The 19,295-nt window shown below is 39.6% G+C and overlaps 1 protein-coding gene across 7 annotated transcripts in view; it reads left to right on the top strand.

Moving 5' to 3' along the window:
- The window catches only part of ART3 (ADP-ribosyltransferase 3 (inactive)), a 38,742-nt gene that overhangs the window by 9,367 nt on the left and 10,080 nt on the right, over positions 1 to 19,295 (top strand). For all 7 annotated transcript variants that reach the window (XM_082463854.1, XM_082463853.1, XM_082463852.1 and 4 more), the window contains exon 4: positions 18,998 to 19,030. In XM_082463854.1, the coding sequence (XP_082319980.1) occupies positions 18,998 to 19,030 (33 nt within the window). The remainder of the gene's footprint in view (positions 1 to 18,997; positions 19,031 to 19,295) is intronic.

Below are 19,295 nucleotides of genomic sequence, written 5' to 3'. Positions count from 1 at the left end.
TCTGTAACTACAAGAAAATCTTGAAAAGAGAATAATTAGCTTTTTCAGACTCTGTTGTGTAGGGAGGCAGGGGAGAAGGGAATTAGAAGAATCTGATCACCACCACCCTCCTCAACATTTGTGCATTTCCCCTTCCCATTCTCCCAGTGTAGTAAAGACTGGTACTGTTTTGTTTTTAAGTACTACTTTTACCTCAGAGTTATTAGTTGTATGATCTTCTGTTTCCTTAGCTTTTTATATCCCATCAATAATTCACCCCCTGAATCCTTAGACATATAAATCTCCTCTTAATACATTTAGGTATATCAGATACTCTCTCTCTCTTTTTTTTTTTTTTTCTGGATATACTCCTGGATTCCGTCATCTTGCTTTATGAAAATATCCTGAAATCTCTCCTCACTACTATTCTGAGACTTTCTTTTGCTTCTACCCTATGAGGAATCCCCTATATCTTGGATTTCCTTCTCTTTCTTGAATTACTCCTTAGTTTGAAAGGGGGTAGGGATTCTTCAGAAGTTTTCTGAGAAAAGAGACATTGAGGCAAATTTTCTAAGACTTTGTATACCTGAAAAATCTGTCTTTGAGACCTTGAATAATAGTTTGTAGATTTGTATTTTTGTCTTGGAAATTATTTTCCTTGGAATTTTGGAGATGTTCCTTCATTGTCTTTTAGTTTCTGATGCTGCTGTTAAAAAGTGTGAAACCATTCTAGTTACTAAAACTTTGAATGAGACTTGTTTTTCCCTCTGGGAGGTTTTAGGATATTTTCTTTATCGCCAGCGTTCTGAAATTTTATGGTATTGTGCTTTGGGGTAACCCTTTCTCCTTCCTCTTATGAAAATGACCTCTTGTTGATCTTCTTCTAGCGCTATTTCTCTGTAATCTACTAAAGGTGGAATGACAACTGTATAACCATGCAGCACTGCCTAATGGTAAACATAACCGTTGATCGTTACAGTGCCTCTGAGCTGGGAGGTTGTGAATAAAGTATAAATACCTGGAGGGAAGCCATAGCTTTGGGCATTCTTGAATGTGGTGTGACACACTGAGGTATTCTTCTTGCTGAGTCCTGGAGTATACTCATGGAGTGACTGATATAAGAGATGCTGTCTTCTATGTGTGGCATGAGGCTACTAAGCTAGGATAGTTCCTGCACCCACCTGTGTAACCTTGTTTTCTTGTATTTGAGATGTCATTCTGGGGACTGAAGGACAGCCCTGGACTGCTGTGAGGACTTGCATTGAAGGTGTATCTCTCATGCTACCCTTTAATAGGTATGCTGTGTTCCCTGACTTGCATTCTTCTGCAAAACTGAGTAAACTGGTGAGGGGATGCCTTTTGGAGTCTTATGAGTATGATTGTCTAGCTGAACCCAAAACCATAGCTGCTGGTCAAGCAGAGCGAGTATTGAAGTAGGGCCTTGGAAGTGGGATAGACCTTTAGACCTTGACTCAAATGTGCCAGCGCATTATGAGATAAAAAAGAACAGGTAGAGAAGTGCTGATGAGACATTATACCTGTGAGAAGGAGTGGGGAGGGGAGCTGGTCCACTTTTGATTTAATGGCAGAAGCTATGTGGCCATTGAGATCCCTGGGGCACAAAATTTAAGGATGTCTTCATGCTTAGGGTCGTATATTTGCACAACCTGCACCTGCATGATCCTAAGAGTGAGTGCCTCGTTAAATTTTGCACCCTAAACACCTCATTTGCCTCGCCTTAGTCCTGGCCCTGAGTTGGAAGTTAGACCAACTGTTCTCCTTGAGGGGGCAGACGAAGACTGAAGTGAGCAAATTTATGTTGAGAGGAAAAGTGCCCATTTCCCTCACCCAACCATACATTGGACCTGACCAAAAACGAAATCAGTTGGAGCCAGCTCATACCAGCTCACGGGAGCTGACTGTGGGCATATATCTCTTGGCAATTCCTCATACATCACGATGGCTTGAAATTGGCCATGGATGAGAGTTATACCATGGACATCAGCAAACACTACAGATCAGAACCCCCATTCTCCACCCCAGAACCTGTTCAATTTTACCAGCACATTATAGCCAGAAACCCAGTTGCAGCTGGGCTGACAAAATGATACCACTTTTGGTGCTTCTAATGCACTCAGCCAAATGCTATTTGTGGAGGCATTGGTTCTGCAGAAACCCTGGCTACGGTAGCTGCAGTAGGCCAGATGAATCACTCGTATCTGGTTGATGAACAGAGGTGGGCAGTGGAGCCCACAGAGTTCATGTTTGTGAGTAGCATTACGATAAACAAAAGGGGTGGAGCCGCTGGGTTGATTCAGAATGAGCCAAGTCTCAGACCTACATGGGGAAGTGTGTTATGAGCCCAGTGTGAGGAAGGGGGAGGAGAGTGGGCAAACTTCTGCGGGCCTGCCCAGAAAGTCAAGCAGAGGCTACGCAGCAGGTTAATGTTCAAACCAGCCACAAGGGAAAACCTCCGTGGAGGCTCACCTGTACTATTTGTTTGTAGAGCTCTGGCAAAGTCAGGCCACTGCACTTGATTGTGTTGCTTTACCTCTAAACTGGAGTCTGACCAATGTCCTCTGCTGCCATCTGGAGATAACTAATGAGAACTCAGGATCAAAAACACCCTGAAGTGATCATTAAAGCTAGGCTGTTTGAAACACTATGAAGGATAATAACCAGGGGTTTTAAAAGCTCAAGCCAGGAGGATATAATCAGAACCTTGTTCCATTGTGACTGAATATACCTCTGGATGTAAAAAGGCAGCATTTATGAAAGTGATTAAAAAATTATACTGTGCTAAATTTAGTGTGCTAACACAGTCCTGTGCTGTTACTTTAAACTTGCTTGTGATTTTCAAGATAAAAATGTATGTGGGCCTTACAAAAACTAGTTAGCTAAAGAAAATAGTTCAGTTGGTTAGGAAGTGGAGAGGATAATTCCTGGTGGTCAAAGATACTCGTATTAATCCAAGATAATGGGAGTGAGTAGATGGTAACAAAACCCTTGATCCGTCCTTATGGGAAAATTACCACAGGTTAACCTTCTTTTATACTGTTTTTCTAGAAAACTTGATAAAAGTAGAATGTCAGCTGTGTAATCAGGCTACATTCCTCATTGTTTAAAATGACCCCATCTGAAAACTGCACTTGGATTGGGAGGACTATAGATGAATTATAAAAACCTGGTAGGAAGCCATAGCTTTGAGATTTCATGCCCCTTACAGTGTAGATATAATATGATTCATTGGAAGAAAATTATAAGCAGAGAAATAGTAGCGTATACCTCATCCCCTGAACTCTCATTATTTTACTGAACAGGCTGGTCATAGATCATCTGGTATTTTGGACAGTATTTCCATAGAGAGGGACCAGACTGTATATATGTAAATATATTTTACATATTAATAGAGTCATAGGGGCGGGGAATATCAGTGTTCCCTGACTGCAAAAGTAATCTTGTTAGAAAGGAAGAGCCCCTGAACTCCAGTGGCTGGTGTTAGTCTATTTTGTTGAGCTTACTCAGACCTGCTGAGCCAACTCTCTGCTAAGCCATCAAAAGGGGGAAAGGAGATGAACCTACAGAGCTATCCAGATTTATTTTTTATAAATTCACCGCTAGTACTTGAGGGCTCATCAAATATAAGTACCTTCATTGGTTCTGATGGACACTCTTTTAGCCTTCCCTGGGAGTAGCGAAGTTTCTGTGTTGTTGTCTGGGATTGGGGATTCAACAAGATTCCGTATAGGTAAACCAGATAGGAAGTGACATATCACATATCCATCACCTTGAGAAATTCACATTATGAATCAATGCCTGGAACATTTGGAAGGCTGTTCAGACTGTTTATTCCATATTTATAGGAAAAGGGAGAACTCTTCATTACCAACCCCCTCCAGACTTTCACCCACCAGACTTGTTCATGCTGATTGTATCAGTCAAGGTTTCCAACCAGAGAAACAGAATCAGTTGTAAGGAATTGGCTTACATGATTGTATGGGCTAGCAAGACAAGTCTGAAATCCATAGGTCAGGCTGTCAGGAAGGGCAGGCTGGAACTCTTGGGTATGAGCTGAAACTGTGTCCACAGGCAGAATTTCTTCTTTTGGGAAGCCTAAGCGCTTAAGGCCTTTCTACTCATTGTATCAGGCCCACCAGATTATCTTGGATAATCTCCCTTATATAAAGGTAACTGATTATAGATTTTAATCCCATCTACAAAATACCTTCAAGGCAACAACTTAGATTAATGTTTGATTGAATAACTAGGGACTGTATCCTAGACAAGTTGATACATAAAACTGACCCTCACACCTGTATTAGTTATCCATCACTGCGTAACAAATTACTCCAAGATTTAGTGGCTAAAAACAACATTTATTGTCTCATAGTTGCTGTGTCAGGAATCTGGGTTCAGTGTAGCTGGGTCTTTTGACTCGGGATCTCTCACAAGGCTGCAGTCATCATAATACTTGACTGGGGAAGATGTACTTCCCAGCTCACGCACATGGTTGATGGCAGGATTCAGTTCCTCGTGGGTTGTTGACTAAGGCCTTAGTTCCTCATGAGCTGTTGGCTGGAGGCCTCCCTTGTTCCTAACTACATAGGCCTCTCCATAGACTGTCTCACTGCATGGCAGCTGTCTTTTCAGGTGTGAAGTCTTACAGGTAAGGCCCCCATTGAGCCAATAGTTTGGATAAAGTAGTAGGTGAGGCTTTGTACTGTCTAATGCAGAGGTTCTCAGACTTTCTTGCTTCTTGGTGTCCTTAGTGTTGTCATAATTTTTTTCAGAGTGTCCCTAGGCTAAAATAAATGCCTAAGAATTCCATTTATTAAGTAAACTCAAACAACTCAATAAGTATTTATGCCCTAATATCTTAGTAGCTGTTTTTTAAGAAGTAATATATATAAAAAGTTTTAAGAACTATTATTTCATTTTTAACCACAGTGACTTGCTAATGGGATGTACGTGCCTATTGGACACTGACTGCACAGCTTCTCAAACCTTGGTGTCAGATTAGATACCACCTTATTTCCTGATCCACATTGATTTTTCACATATATTTGCTTTTTATCACAACACTTGCTAAAAACCCAGCTTTGCAAATATGTGATGTTATCGAATAGAATGTAGCATAACTTTGAAACTGTGTTCTATCTAAAGCTAGTAGTTCATGCAGTGTCTGAAAGATATCAAGTCGGGCTGTGTTTGTCTTGCAGTTTTAAAATATCCCTTGGTACCCCTGTGAATTTGCTAGAGCGTGCAGGGACACCTCTGCCACTGTTTGGAGACTGCAGGTCTAATGGATGGACAGCCATTTATTTGAGGAATGGCTAAGGCTTTAGGAGCAGGTTTGGCCCTTAATTGGAGGTAAAAGTTCCATGTGACAATGGAACTTTTGGGAGTTTGTCCTGCTTCATGGGAATTTAGTTCAAAGAGAACCCATTGCACAATAAGATATTAGGTTGGAGAATCATGACTTTTCTTTTAGTGAGACAGTCTGTCTCATTAGGCCCAGTAACAGGCTAGCAGTAGCAGGGCCTACAAAGGGAGGAGTCCTTGTGTCCAAAAGTGCAGTGGCCAACAAATACTGCTGTAGTCTTGTTGCCAGAAATTCCAATCAGCTATGAGTTTGGTCACAGACATCTGTAATTTCTTGAGATCTGAAGGAGATAGGAACTCCTGGGAGGGCTTTATTTACTGTTGTCTGAACTGCTTCCAAGGCTTCTTACTGTAGAGCTCCCCGCTAAAATAACAACTTATAAGGTTTTCCAGTGTGGCTGGTAGGAATAGTCACTATTCTTCATCCTTTGAGTTCTTTCCCTGGCCTTGGGTAGTTTCCTTAGACAAGTATAAACTGATCAGTACTTTGCTGAGTACTGGAAACCCTTTGAAGATCTCTGGGGTTCTCTCTGCAGCTCCTTTCTCTTTAGTACTCTGTAAAAACCAAACTATCCTGGTATTTTTCATTGTGGAAAAAGTTTAAACTGCTTAATAGTTATAATACCATGTGAGTTTTCGGTTTATTCTTGAGTTATTTTTGATAAGTTCCATTTTTCTAGGAATTGTCCATTTGTCTTATATTTCAAATTTATTGGCATAAAGCTAGTCACAGTAATCTCATGTCTTTTTACACCTGCTGAATCCGTGGTTATATTCCCTTTTTCAATCCCTATATATATTTGTGTCTTCTCCCGTTCATTTCTGGATCAATCTCTTACCCATTTTTAACCCTCCTACTTTTTTTTAATTGAAGTATAGTTGATTTACAATATTGTGTTAGGTTCAGGTGTACAGCAAAGTGATTCAGTTATATATATATATTTTTTTTTCAGATTATTTTCCATTATAGGTTACACAGGACATTCTGAATATAGTTCCTCATGTTATACAGTAAATCCTTATTGCTTATCTATTTTATATATAGTAGTTTGTATCTGTTAATCGCATATTCCTAATTTATCCCTACCCCCTCCTCCCTTTCCCCTTTGGTAACCATAAGTTTGTTTTCTGTGTCTGTAATCTGTTTGTTTTGTATATAGATTCATTTGTATTATTTTTTAGTTTCTACATATAAGAGATATTATATAATATTTGTATTTCACTGTTTGACTTACTTCACTTAGTATGATGTTCTCTAGGTCCATCCATGTTGCCGCAAATGACAATATTTCATTCTTTTTTATGGCTGAGTAATATTCCATTGTGTTTATACATATACATACACAATGGAATATTATATATATAATATATTATAATACATATATGTGGTATATAGAGATATATACCACATCTTCTTAAGCCAATCATCTATTGATGGGCACTTAGGTTGTTTCCACATCTTGGCTATTCTAAGTAGTGCTGCTTTGAACATTGAGGTGCATGTATCTTTTTTTTTTCTTTAATTAATTAATTCATTAATTTATTTATTTTTGGCTGTGTTGGGTCTTCGTTTCTGTGCGAGGGCTTTCTCTAGTTGCGGCAAGTGGGGGCCACTCTTCATCGCGGTGCACGAGCCTCTCACTATCGTGGCCTCTCTTGTTGCGGAGCACAGGCTCCAGACACGCAGGCTCAGTAGTTGTGGCTCACGGGCCTAGTTGCTCCGCGGCATGTGGGATCTTCCCAGACCAGGGCTCGAACCCATGTCCCCTGCATCGGCAGGCAGATTCTCAACCACTGCGCCACCAGGGAAGCCCGCATGTATCTTTTTGAATTAGGGTTTTCATCTTTTCTGGATATATGCTCAAGAGTGGGATTGCTGGATCATATGGTAGCTCTATTTTTAGTTTCTTAAGGAAACTCCATACTGTTTTCCATAGTGGCTGCACCAATTTACATTCCCACCAACAGTGTAGGAGGGTTTCCTTTTCTCTACACTCTCTCCAGCATTTATTGTTTGCAGACTTTTTGATGATAGACATTCTGATAGGTGTGAGGTGATACCTCATTGTAGTTTTGATTTACTTGTCTCTAATAATTATGATGTTGAACATCTTTTCATGTGCCTGTTGGCCATCTGTATGTCTTCTTTGGAAAAATATCTATTCAAGTTTTCTTTCTATTTTTTGTTTGGACTGTTTGGTTTTTTGCTGTTGAGTTGTATGAGCTGTTTGTATATTTTGGATATTAACTCCTGTCAGTTGCATTCCGTAGGTTGTCTTTTTTTGCTGTTGATTGTTTCCTTTGCTGTGCAAAAGCTTTTATGTTTGTTTAGGTCCCATTTGCTTATTTTTGCTTTAATTTTTTTCTTTTTTTGCCTTGGGAGACTGATCTAAGAAAATACTGCTACAATTTATGTCAGAGAATGTTTTGCCTGTGTTCTCTTCTAGGAATTTTATGGAATTATGTCTTATATTTAGGTCTTTAAACCATTTGAGTTTATTTTTGTATATGCTATGGGAGAGTGTTCTAATTTCATTGATTTTTATGTAGCTGTCCAGCTTTCCCAACACCACTTGTTGAAGAGACTGTCTTTTCTCCATTGTATGTTCTTGCCTCCTTTGTTGTAGATTAATTGACTATAGGTGTGTTGGTTTATTTCTGGACTCTCTATTCTGTTCCATTGATCTATTTGTTTTTGTGCCAATTCCATGCTATTTTGATTACTGTAGCTTTGTAGTATTGTCTGAAGTCTTGGGAGGGTTATGCCTCCAGCTTTGTTCTTTTTCCTCAGGATTGCTTTGGCAATTCTGGGTCTTCCATGGTTCCATATAAATTTTAGGACTATTAGTTCTAGTATTGTGAAAATGGAATGGATATTTTGATAGGGATTACATTAAATCTGTAGATTGCTTCAGGTAGTATGGTCATTTTAATAATATTAATTTTTCTAATCCAAGAGCATGGGATACCTTTCCATTTCTTTGAAGCATCTTCAGTCTCTTTATCAGTGTTTTATAGTTTTCAACATATAGGTCTTTCACCTCCTTGCTTAAAAGTTTTTTTCCTAGTTTTTTTTTTTTTTGACATGATTTTAAACAGGATTTTTTTTTTTTTTTTTTTTTTACTTTCTGATATTTCATTGTTAGTGTAAAGAAATACAACAGATTTCTATATATCAATATTACATCCTGTTGCCTTGCTGAGTTCATTTATTAGTTCTAATAGTTTTTGTGTGGTGTCTTTAGGGTTCTCTATATAGAGTATCATGTCATCTGCAAATAGTGATAGTTTTACCTCTTCCCTTCAAATTTGGATACCTTTTGTTTTTCTTGTCTGATTGCTGTGCTAGGATTTCTAATACTGTGTTGAATAGAAGTGGTGAGAGTGGGCATCCTTGTCTTATTCCTGAATTTAGCAGGAAGGCTTTTAGCTTTGAGTATGATGTTGGCTGTGGGTTTGTTGTAAATGGCTTTTATTGTGTTGAGTTATGTTCCCTCTGTACCCACTTTGGTGAGAGTTTTTATCTTGAATGGATGTTGAATTTTATCAGTTGCTTTTTCTGCATCTGTTGAGATGGTCATGTGGTTTTGTCTTTTCTTTTGTTGATGTGGTGTATCACATTGATTGATTTACTTATTTGAACCATCCTTGTGACCCTGGAATGAATCCAACTTAAACATTCTGCATGACCCTTTTTAGGTATTGTTAGATTAGGTTTGCTAATATTTTGTTGAGGATTTTTGATCTATATTCATCAAAGATATTGGCCTGTAATTTCCATTTTTTGTAGTGTTTTTGTCTGGTTTTGGTATCAGGGTGATGGTGGCTTCATAAGAATTTGGGAGCGTTCCCTCCTCTTTAGTCTCTTGGAATAGTTTGAGAAGGATAGGTATAAGTTCTTCTTTATATGTTTGGTAGAATTCCCCAGTGAAGCCGTCCATTCCTAGACTTTTGTTTGCAGGGAATTTTTAAATTACGGATTTTATTTCACTTCTAATGATTGGTTTGTTCAAATTATCTGTTCTTTTTGACTCAATTTTGGCAGGCTGTTTCTAGAAACTTGTCCATTTCTTCTAGGTTGTCCAATTTGTTGGCATATAACTGTGCATAGTATTCTCTTATGATTTTTTGTATTTCTGCACTATTGGTTGTTATTTCTCATCTTTCATTTCTTATTTTGTTTATTTGGGTCCTCTTTCTTTTCTTCTTGGTGAGCCTGGCTAGAGGTTTGTCGATTTTGTTTGTCTTTTTAAAAAAACCAGCTCTTGGTTTTATTGATCTTTTCTATTGTTTTTTATCTCTATTTTTATTTAGTTCCTTTCTGATCTTTATTATTTCCTTCCTTCTGCTGACTTTGGGTTTTGTTTGGTCTTTTTCTAATTCTTTTAGGTGACAGTTTGTTTATTTGAGACTTGTTTCTTAAGGAAGGCCTGTATTGCTATGACCGTCTCTCTTAGAACTGCTTTTGCTGTATCCCATAGATTTTGTAAGGCTGTATTTTCATTGTCACTTGTTTCAAGGTGTTCTCTGATTTCCTCTTTGAGTTCATCATCAACCCATTGTTTTTTTTTAGTAGCATGTTGTTTAGTCTCCATGTGATCGGTTTCTACCTTTTTTTTCTTTTCGTGGTTGATTTCTAGTTTCATACTGTGGTGGTCAAAAAAGATGCTTGAAATAATTTCTATCCTCTTAAAATTGTTGAGGCTTGTTTTGTGTCCTAGTATGTGGTCTATTCTAGAGAATGGTCCATGCACCCTTGAAAAGAATGTGTATTCTGGTTTTTTTGGATGTAATGTCCTGTAGATATCAATTAAATCCAACTGGTCTATTGTGTCATTTAGAATCTTTGTTGCCTTATTGATTTCATCTGGAATATCTGTCTATTGATGTCAGTAGAGTGTTAAAGTCTCATACTATTACTGTATTCCTGTCAGTTTCTCCTTCTATGTCTGTTCATATTTGTTTTATATATCTAGGTGCTTCTATACTGGGTGAATATGTTAATGAGTGTAATATCCTCTTCTTGTATTGATCCCTTTATCATTATATAGTGTCCTTCTTTGTTTTTCCTTATGGACTTTGTTTTAGTCTGTATTGTCTGATATGGATATTGCTACCCCCGCTTTCTTGTTGTTTTCATTTGCATGAAGTACCTTTTTCCATCCCCTCACTTTCAATCTATGTATGTCTTTGCCCTAAAGTGAGTCTCTTGTAAGCAGCATATTGTAGGTTCTTTTTTTTTTTTTTTTTTTTAAATCTGCCATTCTGTGTCTTTTGATTGGAGCATTTAGTCCATTGACATTTAAAGTAATTATTGACAAGTATATATTTATTGCCATTTTAAACCTTGTTTTCCAGGTGATTTTGTAGTTGTTCCCTGTTCATTTCTTCTTCTTTTTGTGGTTTGATGGTTTTCTTTTGTATTATGCTTGAATTGCTTTCTTTTTGTTTTTGGTGACTCTATCATACGGTTTTGACTTGTGGTTACCCTTGTTTTCAAGTATGTTAACCCGTAACTATATCTACTTGCTTTAGACTGGTAGTCATATAAGTTCAAACACATTCTAAAAGATCTACAATTTTAATCCCCTCTCCCATATTTCATGATTTTGATGTCCTGTTTTACATCTTAATGTTTATGTTTTTGCTGTTAATTGTAGTTATCACTTTTACAAAAATTTTCTGATTATTTTTTAATCTATGTACTGGCTTATTTAAGTGGTCTTCAATCCTTTTATACATTTGTCGTTCCTATTGTGATTTTCCCTTTCCTATAGATTCTTGATTCTTTTCTGTTTAGAGAAGACCTTTCAATATTTCTTTTAGGTTAGGTTTAGTAGTGCTGTATTCTTTTAGTTTTTGCTTGTCTGAGACATCCTTTATCTCTTCTTCTAGCCTAAAGGATAGTCTTGCTGGGTAGAGTATCCTAGGTTGCAGATTTTTCCCTTTCATGACTTTGTCTGACAGTGTTTCTGCAGAGAAATTAGCTAAGAGCTTTATGGGGGTTCCTTTGTAACTGACTCTTTGTTTCTCTTTTGCTGCCTTTAGATTCCTCTCTTTATCTTGAACTTTTTCCGTTTTAATTATAATATGTCTTGGTGTTGGTCTGTTTAGGTTCATCTTATTTGGGACCCTCTGTGCTTCCTGTACCTAGATATCTGTTTCCTTCTTTAGGTTTGGAAAGGTTTCAGCCATAATTTCTTCAAATACATTTTTTTTTTTTTGGCCTTGCCATGCAGCTTGTGGGACCTTAAGGTTGGCACGTTTTATATCATCCCATAGACCGCGTATATTGCTTTCATTTTTTTTTTTTCATTTGTCTTTCTGTCTTTTGTTCTGATTGGGTGATTTCCATTATTCTATCTTCCAGATCACTTATTCGTTCTTCTACATTATTTAGTCTGCTATTCATTGCTTCTAGATTGGTGTTTATCTTGGTAATTGAATTGTTTTTGATTGGCTCCTCTTTATAGTTTCTAGTTCCTTGTTACAGTGATTCTGCATTTCTATCAATAATCGTTCTTAATTCCTTTAGCATTTTTATTACCTCCTTTTTGAACTCAGGGTCAAGTAGAGTGGAGAGGTCTGTTTCATTGTTTGTTCTTTCAGAGGATTTCTCTTGTTTTTTAATTTATTTAAAAAAAATTTTTTTTATAACTTTAAAAAATTTATTTATTTATTTATTTTTGACTGCATTGGGTCTTCATTGCTGTACACAGGCTTTCTCTAGTTTCAGTGAGTGAGGCCTACTCTTCGTTGCAGTGTGCGGGCTTCTCATTGTGGTGGCTTCTCTTGTTGCTGAGCATGGGCTCTAGGTGCGTGGGCTTCAGTAGTAGTGGCGCGCTGGCTCAGTAATTGGCAGTTTATGGGCTCTAGAGCGCAGGCTCAGTAGTTGTGGCGCACGGACTTAGTTGCTCCGCCGCATGTGGGATCTTCCTGGACCAGGGCTCGAACCTGTGTCCCCTGCATTGGCAGGCGGATTCTTAACCACTGGGCCACCAGGGAAGCCCCTCTCTTGTTCTTTTAACTGGGAGCAGTTCCTGTGCTTTTTAAATTTTACTTAAATTTATGTCTCTATAAATTTAGGAGAAACAGTTATCTACTGTGGTCTTGAGGGGCTGGTTTTTATGTGGGAGCATTCCTGAGTAGACTGTATGAGTCCAATAATTTTGGTGCAAGGGCTGCTTTTGGTATGGATGCTAGCCACATCTTTCCTCAGAGCATTATCCCCTTGATAGGGCATGTGATTGGTGTTGTGGTGACCAGAGCCTTCACTGGATTTGGGTGGGGCCTCCTCTTTGCTCCATGGCTGTCACAGCCCTGTAGGGGGTTGGGATCTGCTCCCCAGTAGAAGCCCTGAGTGTTGGTTTGATAAGGCTCCATTGCCCTTAAGTGTGTGCTCTGTCCCAAAGGAGGTGAGCACTAAATCAAGTGAGGCCCATATGGTCACAGTGAAACTGTCCACTGCCCACTTAGGCACCCATGGTTCTGCCCACAGCAGTCCAAGGTCCCATCCCTTTTTTTTTTTTTTTTTTTATAAATTTATTTTATTTTTACTTTTGGCTGTGTTGGATCTTCGTTGCGGTGCGTGGGCTTCCCACTGCAGTGGCTTCTCTTATTGCGGAGCATGGCGCGTGGACTTCAGTAGTTGTGGCGCATGGGCTTAGCCGCTCCGCGTCATGTGGGATCTGCCCGGGCCAGGGCTCGAACCTGTGTCCCTTGCATTGGCAGGCGGATTCTTAACCACTGCGCCACCAGGGAAGCCCCCATCCCTTTTTTGCCTAGTGCTAGGCTGGTGCTGGGGGCTGAGGTGTTGTGACTGCAGGAATCGTGGTGATTGTGTTGCCACCTGGGACTGGGGCTGCCTCTATGGTAGGGCTCTCCCAGGACCTGTCTGCCCCAAATCCGGCTCCAAGCTGCTGTGTGAGGTGGGCAGAACTGGAGCCCTTCTGCTGGGAAAGGAACATCTGAGTACTCCTCACGTGTGATTCTCTGATGCTGCTTGTCACCTACTGTGCACACCAACAGAGTCCACTGCTGGAGCCAAGCCCTACCATGCACGCTGACAATGAGCTCTGGTTTGGCCCAGACTACACCCCAGGCCCTTCAGGCTGTTTCTGCACAGCTAGACAGAGTCCTTTCCCAGGGTCCGTCTCCCTGAGTTTCAGTGCCTAGCCACTGCACATGCTAGCAGCCCCACCCAGCAGGCCTTTCAGGCTGGGAAGTGCAGCAACATGGAAGCCGTCAACACCAGTCTCTCTCCACTCTGATTGCTAGCAAGCCATAGTAAAGGGTTAGGTTAACTGTTGAGGAGAACATTTAGTATCTGAAGAGAGAATTAGTTAAACAGACAGATAAATTTTCTCCTAATTTTTTCAGACTAATCATATAATCATAAAGTGTTAGCTTCATGGGGCAGAGTCAAGATGGCAGTGTGGGAAGATACCGAGTTAGGGCTCCCCACAACTAGGGTGCCTGCTGGCTGCTGATGGGGGACACTGACGGCCAAGGAGATGGGAGGAACCCCCAAGCGAACTGGTAGGACATGGCGGGACTGAGGGGGGAGGAGAAGTGGAGGCCAGATTGGCGCCCCTGAGGCCAGGGAGATCAGGAGAGGCAGGTGGAGGGGCCCTCCAGGAGGATTGGGAGAGGAGCAGAGGGCAATTGCCCGCCCACTCGGGCCCGGGGAGCCTGCTGAGCTCCCAGGCCGGTCCCCTGCCCTCCAAGGCCCCCCCCCCCAACCCTGGCCGCATTGGTCCTGGGGGCATAGGAAGGAGGCAGGGGAGATCAGGAGAGGCAGGTGGGAGGGGCCCTTCAGGACCAGAGGAGCGGGAGAGGAGAGGAAGGCATTTGTTCCTCTCACTCGGGCCCAGGAAGCCTGCTGGGCTCCCAGGTGAGGTCCCCCACCCTCTGAGACCAGGGGTGGGGGGCATGCCTGGGCCCCTTCTGTTCCATTGAGCCTAAGCCCCACCTCCTACAGCCCCCAGGGCCTTTTCCAGCCCTGTGGGTCCTGAGCACTGGCCTCGTCCAATGCCCAAACCTTGCCCTTGCTTAGGCCCCGCCCTCCAGAGCCAAGGCATTTTCCCCCCTTTTTTTTTTCTTCTTTTCCCTCCTCCCCTCTTTTACTATTGTGGTACTGTTGTACCTTCTGGTTGTTGTTTCATCTATATTTTTATTTTTATATTCTTTTTAACATATCTGTTAGTTTCCTAGTCTAATTTTATTTTTTACTTTGCTATTGTTCTTTTTTTTTTTTTTGCCACCCCACGTGGCTTGCGGGATCTTGGTTCACGAGCCGGGGGTTGGGCGACAGCTCCTGCGGTGGGAGCTCTGAGTCCTAACCACTGGGCTAACAGAGAACCTCAGACACCTCAGAGAATATTCATTGGAGTGAGGTCTTACGGAGGTCCTCATCTCAGCACCAAGACCCATCTCTACGCAACAGCCTACAAAATCCAGTGTTGGAAGCCTCAGACCATACAACCAGTAAGACAGGAACACAATCCCACTCATTAAAAAAAAAAAAAAAAAAAAAGAGATGGCAAAAAAAAGTCACAGATGAAGGAGCAAGGTAAAAACCTACAAGACCAAATAAATGATGAGGAAATAGGCAATCTACCTGAAAAAGAATTCAGAGTAATGATAGTAAAGATGATCCAGAATCTTAGAAATAGAATGGAAGCACGGATTGAGAAAATACAAGAAATGTTTAACAAAGATCTAGAAGAACTAAAGAACAAACAAACAGAGATGAACAACACAGTAACTGAAATGAAAAATACACTAGAAGGAATCAATAACAGAATAACTGAGGCAGAAAATGAATAAGTGAGCTGGAAGACAAAATGGTGGAAATAACTGCCAAAGAGCAGAATAAAGAAAAAAGAATGAAAAGAATTGAAGACAATCTCAGAGACTTCTGGGATAACACTAAACACACCAACATTCGAATTATAGAGGTCCCAGAAGAAGAAGAGAAAAAGAAAGGGTCTGAGAAAATATTTGAAGAGATTATAGTGGAAAACTTCCCTAACATGGGAAAAGAAATAGTCATCCAAGTCCAGGAAGCACAGAGAGTCCCATACAGGATGAACCCTAGGAGAAGCACACCAAGACACATATTAATCAAACTAGCAAAAGTTAAATTCAAAGAAAAAATATTAAAGGCAGCAAGGGAAAAACAAAAAGTAACATACAAAGGAATCCCCATAAGGTTATCAGCTGATTTTTCAGCAGAAACTCTACAGGCCAGAGGGAGTGGCAGGATATACTTAAAGTGATGAGAGAGAAAAACCTACAACCAAGATTACTCTACCCAGCAAGGATCTCATTCAGATTCGAAGGAGAAATCAAAAGCTTCTCAAACAAGCAAAAGCTAAGAGAATTCAGCACCACCAAAGAAACTTCTCTAGGCAGGAAACACAAGAGAAGAAAAAGACCCACATAACCAAACCCAGAACAATTAAGAAAATGGTAATAGGAACATACATATTGATAATAACCTTGAATGTAAATGGATTAAATGCCCCAACCAAAAGACACAGACTGGCTGAATGGATACAAAAACAAGACCCATATATATGCTGTTAGCAAGAGACCCACTTCAGACCTAGGGACACATAGAGGCTGAAAGTGATGGGATGGGAAAAGATATTCCATGCAAATGGAAATCAAAAGAAAGCTGGAGTAGCAGTACTTGTATCAGATAAAATAGACTTTAAAATAAAGACTGTTACAAGAGATAGGAGGGGCACTACATAACAATCAAAGGATCAATCCAAAAAAAAAAAAAGGATCAATCCAAGAAGAAGATATAACAATTGTAAATGTTTAGTCACCCAACATAGGAGCACCTCAATACATGAGGCAAATGCTAACAACCATGAAAGGAGAAATCAACAGTAACACAATAATAGTAGGGGATTTTAACATGCTACTTACACCAATGGACAGATCATCCAAACAGAAAATAAATAAGGAAACACAAGCTTTAAATGACACAATAGACCAGATAGATTTAACTGATATCTATAGAATGTTCCAGCCGAAAGTGGCAGAATACACTTTCTTCTCAAATGCTCACAGAACATTCTCCAGGATAGATCACATCTTGGATCACAAATCAAGCCTCCGTAAATTTAAGAAAATTGAAATTGTATCAAGCATCTTTTCTGACCACAACACTATGAGATTGGAAATCAATTACAGGAAAAAAACTGTAAAAAACACAAATACATGGAGGCTAAACAACCAAGAGATCAGTGAAGAAGTCAAAGAAGAAATAAAAAAATACATAGAATCAAATGACAACAAAAATACAATGACCCAAAACCTATGGGACTCAGCAAAAGCAGTTCTAAGAAGGAAGTTTATAGCAATTCAGTCTCACCTCAAGAAACAAGAAAAATCTCAAATAAACAATCTAACCCTACACTTAAAACATCTAGAGAAAGAAGAACAAAGAAAACCCAAAGTCAGTAGAAGGAAAGAAATCATAAAGATCAGAGCAGAAATAAATGAAATAGAAATGAAGAAAACAATAGCAAAGATCAATAAAACTAAAATCTAAAATCTTTGAGAAGATAAACAAAATTGATAAACCCTTAGCCAGCCTCATCAAGAAAGAGAGAGGATGCAAATCAATAAAATTAGAAATGAAAAAGGAGAAATCACAACTGACACTGCAGAAATACAAAGGATTATGAGACTACTACAAACAACTATATGCCAATAAAATGGACAGCCACGAAGAAATGGACAAATTCTTGGAAAGATACAATTTTCCAAGACTGAACCAGGAAGAATTAGAAAATATGAACAGACCAATCACAAGCACTGAAATTGAAACTGTGATTAAAAATCTTCCAACAAACAAAAGTCCAGGACCAGATGGCTTCACAGGTGAATTCTATCAAACATTTAGAGAAGAGCTAACTAACACCCATCCTTCTCAAACTCTTCCAAAAAATTGCAGAGGGAGAAACACTCCCAAATTCATTCTGCGAAGTCACCATCACCCTGATACCACAACCAGAAAAAGATATCACAAAAAAAGAAAATTATAGACCAATATCACTGATGAACATAGATGCAAAAATCCTGAGCAAAATACTAGCAAACAGAATCCAACAACATATTAAAAGGATCATACACCACGATCAAGTGGGATTTATCCCAGGGATGCAAGGATTCTTCAATATACGCAAATAAATCAATGTGATACACCACCTTAACAAATTAAGGAATAAAAACCATATGATCATCTCAATAGATGCAGAAAATGCTTTTGACAACATTCAACACCCATTTATGATAAAAACTCTCCAGAAAATGAGCATAGAGGGAACCTACCTCAACATAAAAAAGACCATATATGACAAATCCACAGCAAGCATCATACTCAATGGTGAAAAACTGAAAGCATTTTCACTAAGATCAGGAACAAGACAAGGACGTCCACTCTCGCCACTCTTATTCAACATAGTTTTGGAAGTCCTAGCCACGGCCATCAGAGAAGAAAAAGAAGTAAAAGAATACAAATTGGAAAAGAAGTAGTAAACTGTCACTGCAGATGACATGATACTATACATAGAAAATCCTAAAGATGCCACCAGAAAACTACTAGAAAACAGTATGGAGGTTCCTTAAAAAACTAAAAATAGAACTACCATGTGACCCAGCAATCCCACTACTGGGCATATACCCTGAGAAAACCGTAATTCAAAAAGACATGTACCACAATGTTCATTGCAGCACTATTTACAATAGCCAGGGCATGGAACCAACCAAAATGTCCATCGACAGATGAATGGATAAAGAAGATGTGGCACATATATACGATGGAATGTTACTCAGTCATAAAAAGGAATGAAATTGAGTTATTTGTAGTGAGATGGATGGACCTAGAGTCTGTCATACAGAGTGAAGTAAGTCAGAAAGAGAAAAACAAATATCGTATGCTAACACATATGTATGGAATCCAAAAAAAAATTGGTACTGGTGAACCTAGTTGCAGGGCAGGAATAAAGATGTAGACATAGAGAATGGACTTGAGGACACGGGGTGAGAGGGGGAAGCCGGCGTGAAGTGAGAGTACCATCGACATATATACATTATTGAATGTAAAATAGATAGCTAGTGGGAAGCAGCAGCATAGCATAGGGAGATCAGGTCGTGCTCTGTGATGACCTAGAGGGGTGGGATGGGGAGGATGGGAGGGAGGTTCAAGAGGGAGGGGATATGGGGATATGTGTATAGATATAGCTTATTCACTTCGTTATACAGCAGAAACTAACACAGTATTGTGAAGCAATTATACTCCAATAAAGATCTATTAAAAATAAATACATAAATAAATAGTTAGCTTTGGATGGGACTCTGGAGGTCATTTGAAGCAATCTCCCAATAAAAGATACACATAAGGGAACTGAATTCCAGAAAAGTTAGATGTTTTATCTAGAGCTGCTGCTCTTTGGTGACTGTACTATGAATACAAAAATATAATTTGCTTCCCACTAAATTATGAGTCTGATAGACTAGGAGCTGACAGATTAGAGTACCAGTAGGCACAGACCAATTTGAAATCTTTACTAAGGTAGATTGTATCTAACTAATAAACTTTATCTTTATGTTTCAGGACTAAAAACTGCAAATTGTGTTGAGAACATGGGTAAGATATGGTCTAGAGTATTATCTCTGTAACGGGAATTTTATCAGTGTTATTTCTCACAGGAATAGGTCAGAGCCACCCCACTGTACTGTCATACTGTCAGCCATTGTCTTCTCAAGGCTGAGTTGTGCTACTGCTACTACCTTTTCAGGGGGAGGGTACAGGAGCCCACCCTAAGCCTATCCCAGCCTTGCCTGTGGCTGTTCTCTCAAGCATTGCATTTGCCTTGGGCATGCAGGGACCATGCCACTCTGACCCTAGCCTA

Source organism: Balaenoptera physalus (genome assembly GCF_965194825.1).
Source record: "Balaenoptera physalus genome assembly, chromosome: 5".
NCBI lineage: Eukaryota > Metazoa > Chordata > Mammalia > Artiodactyla > Balaenopteridae > Balaenoptera > Balaenoptera physalus.
The sequence above is the reverse complement of the archived record's forward strand: the minus strand, read 5'-3'. Positions and strand labels throughout refer to the sequence as shown.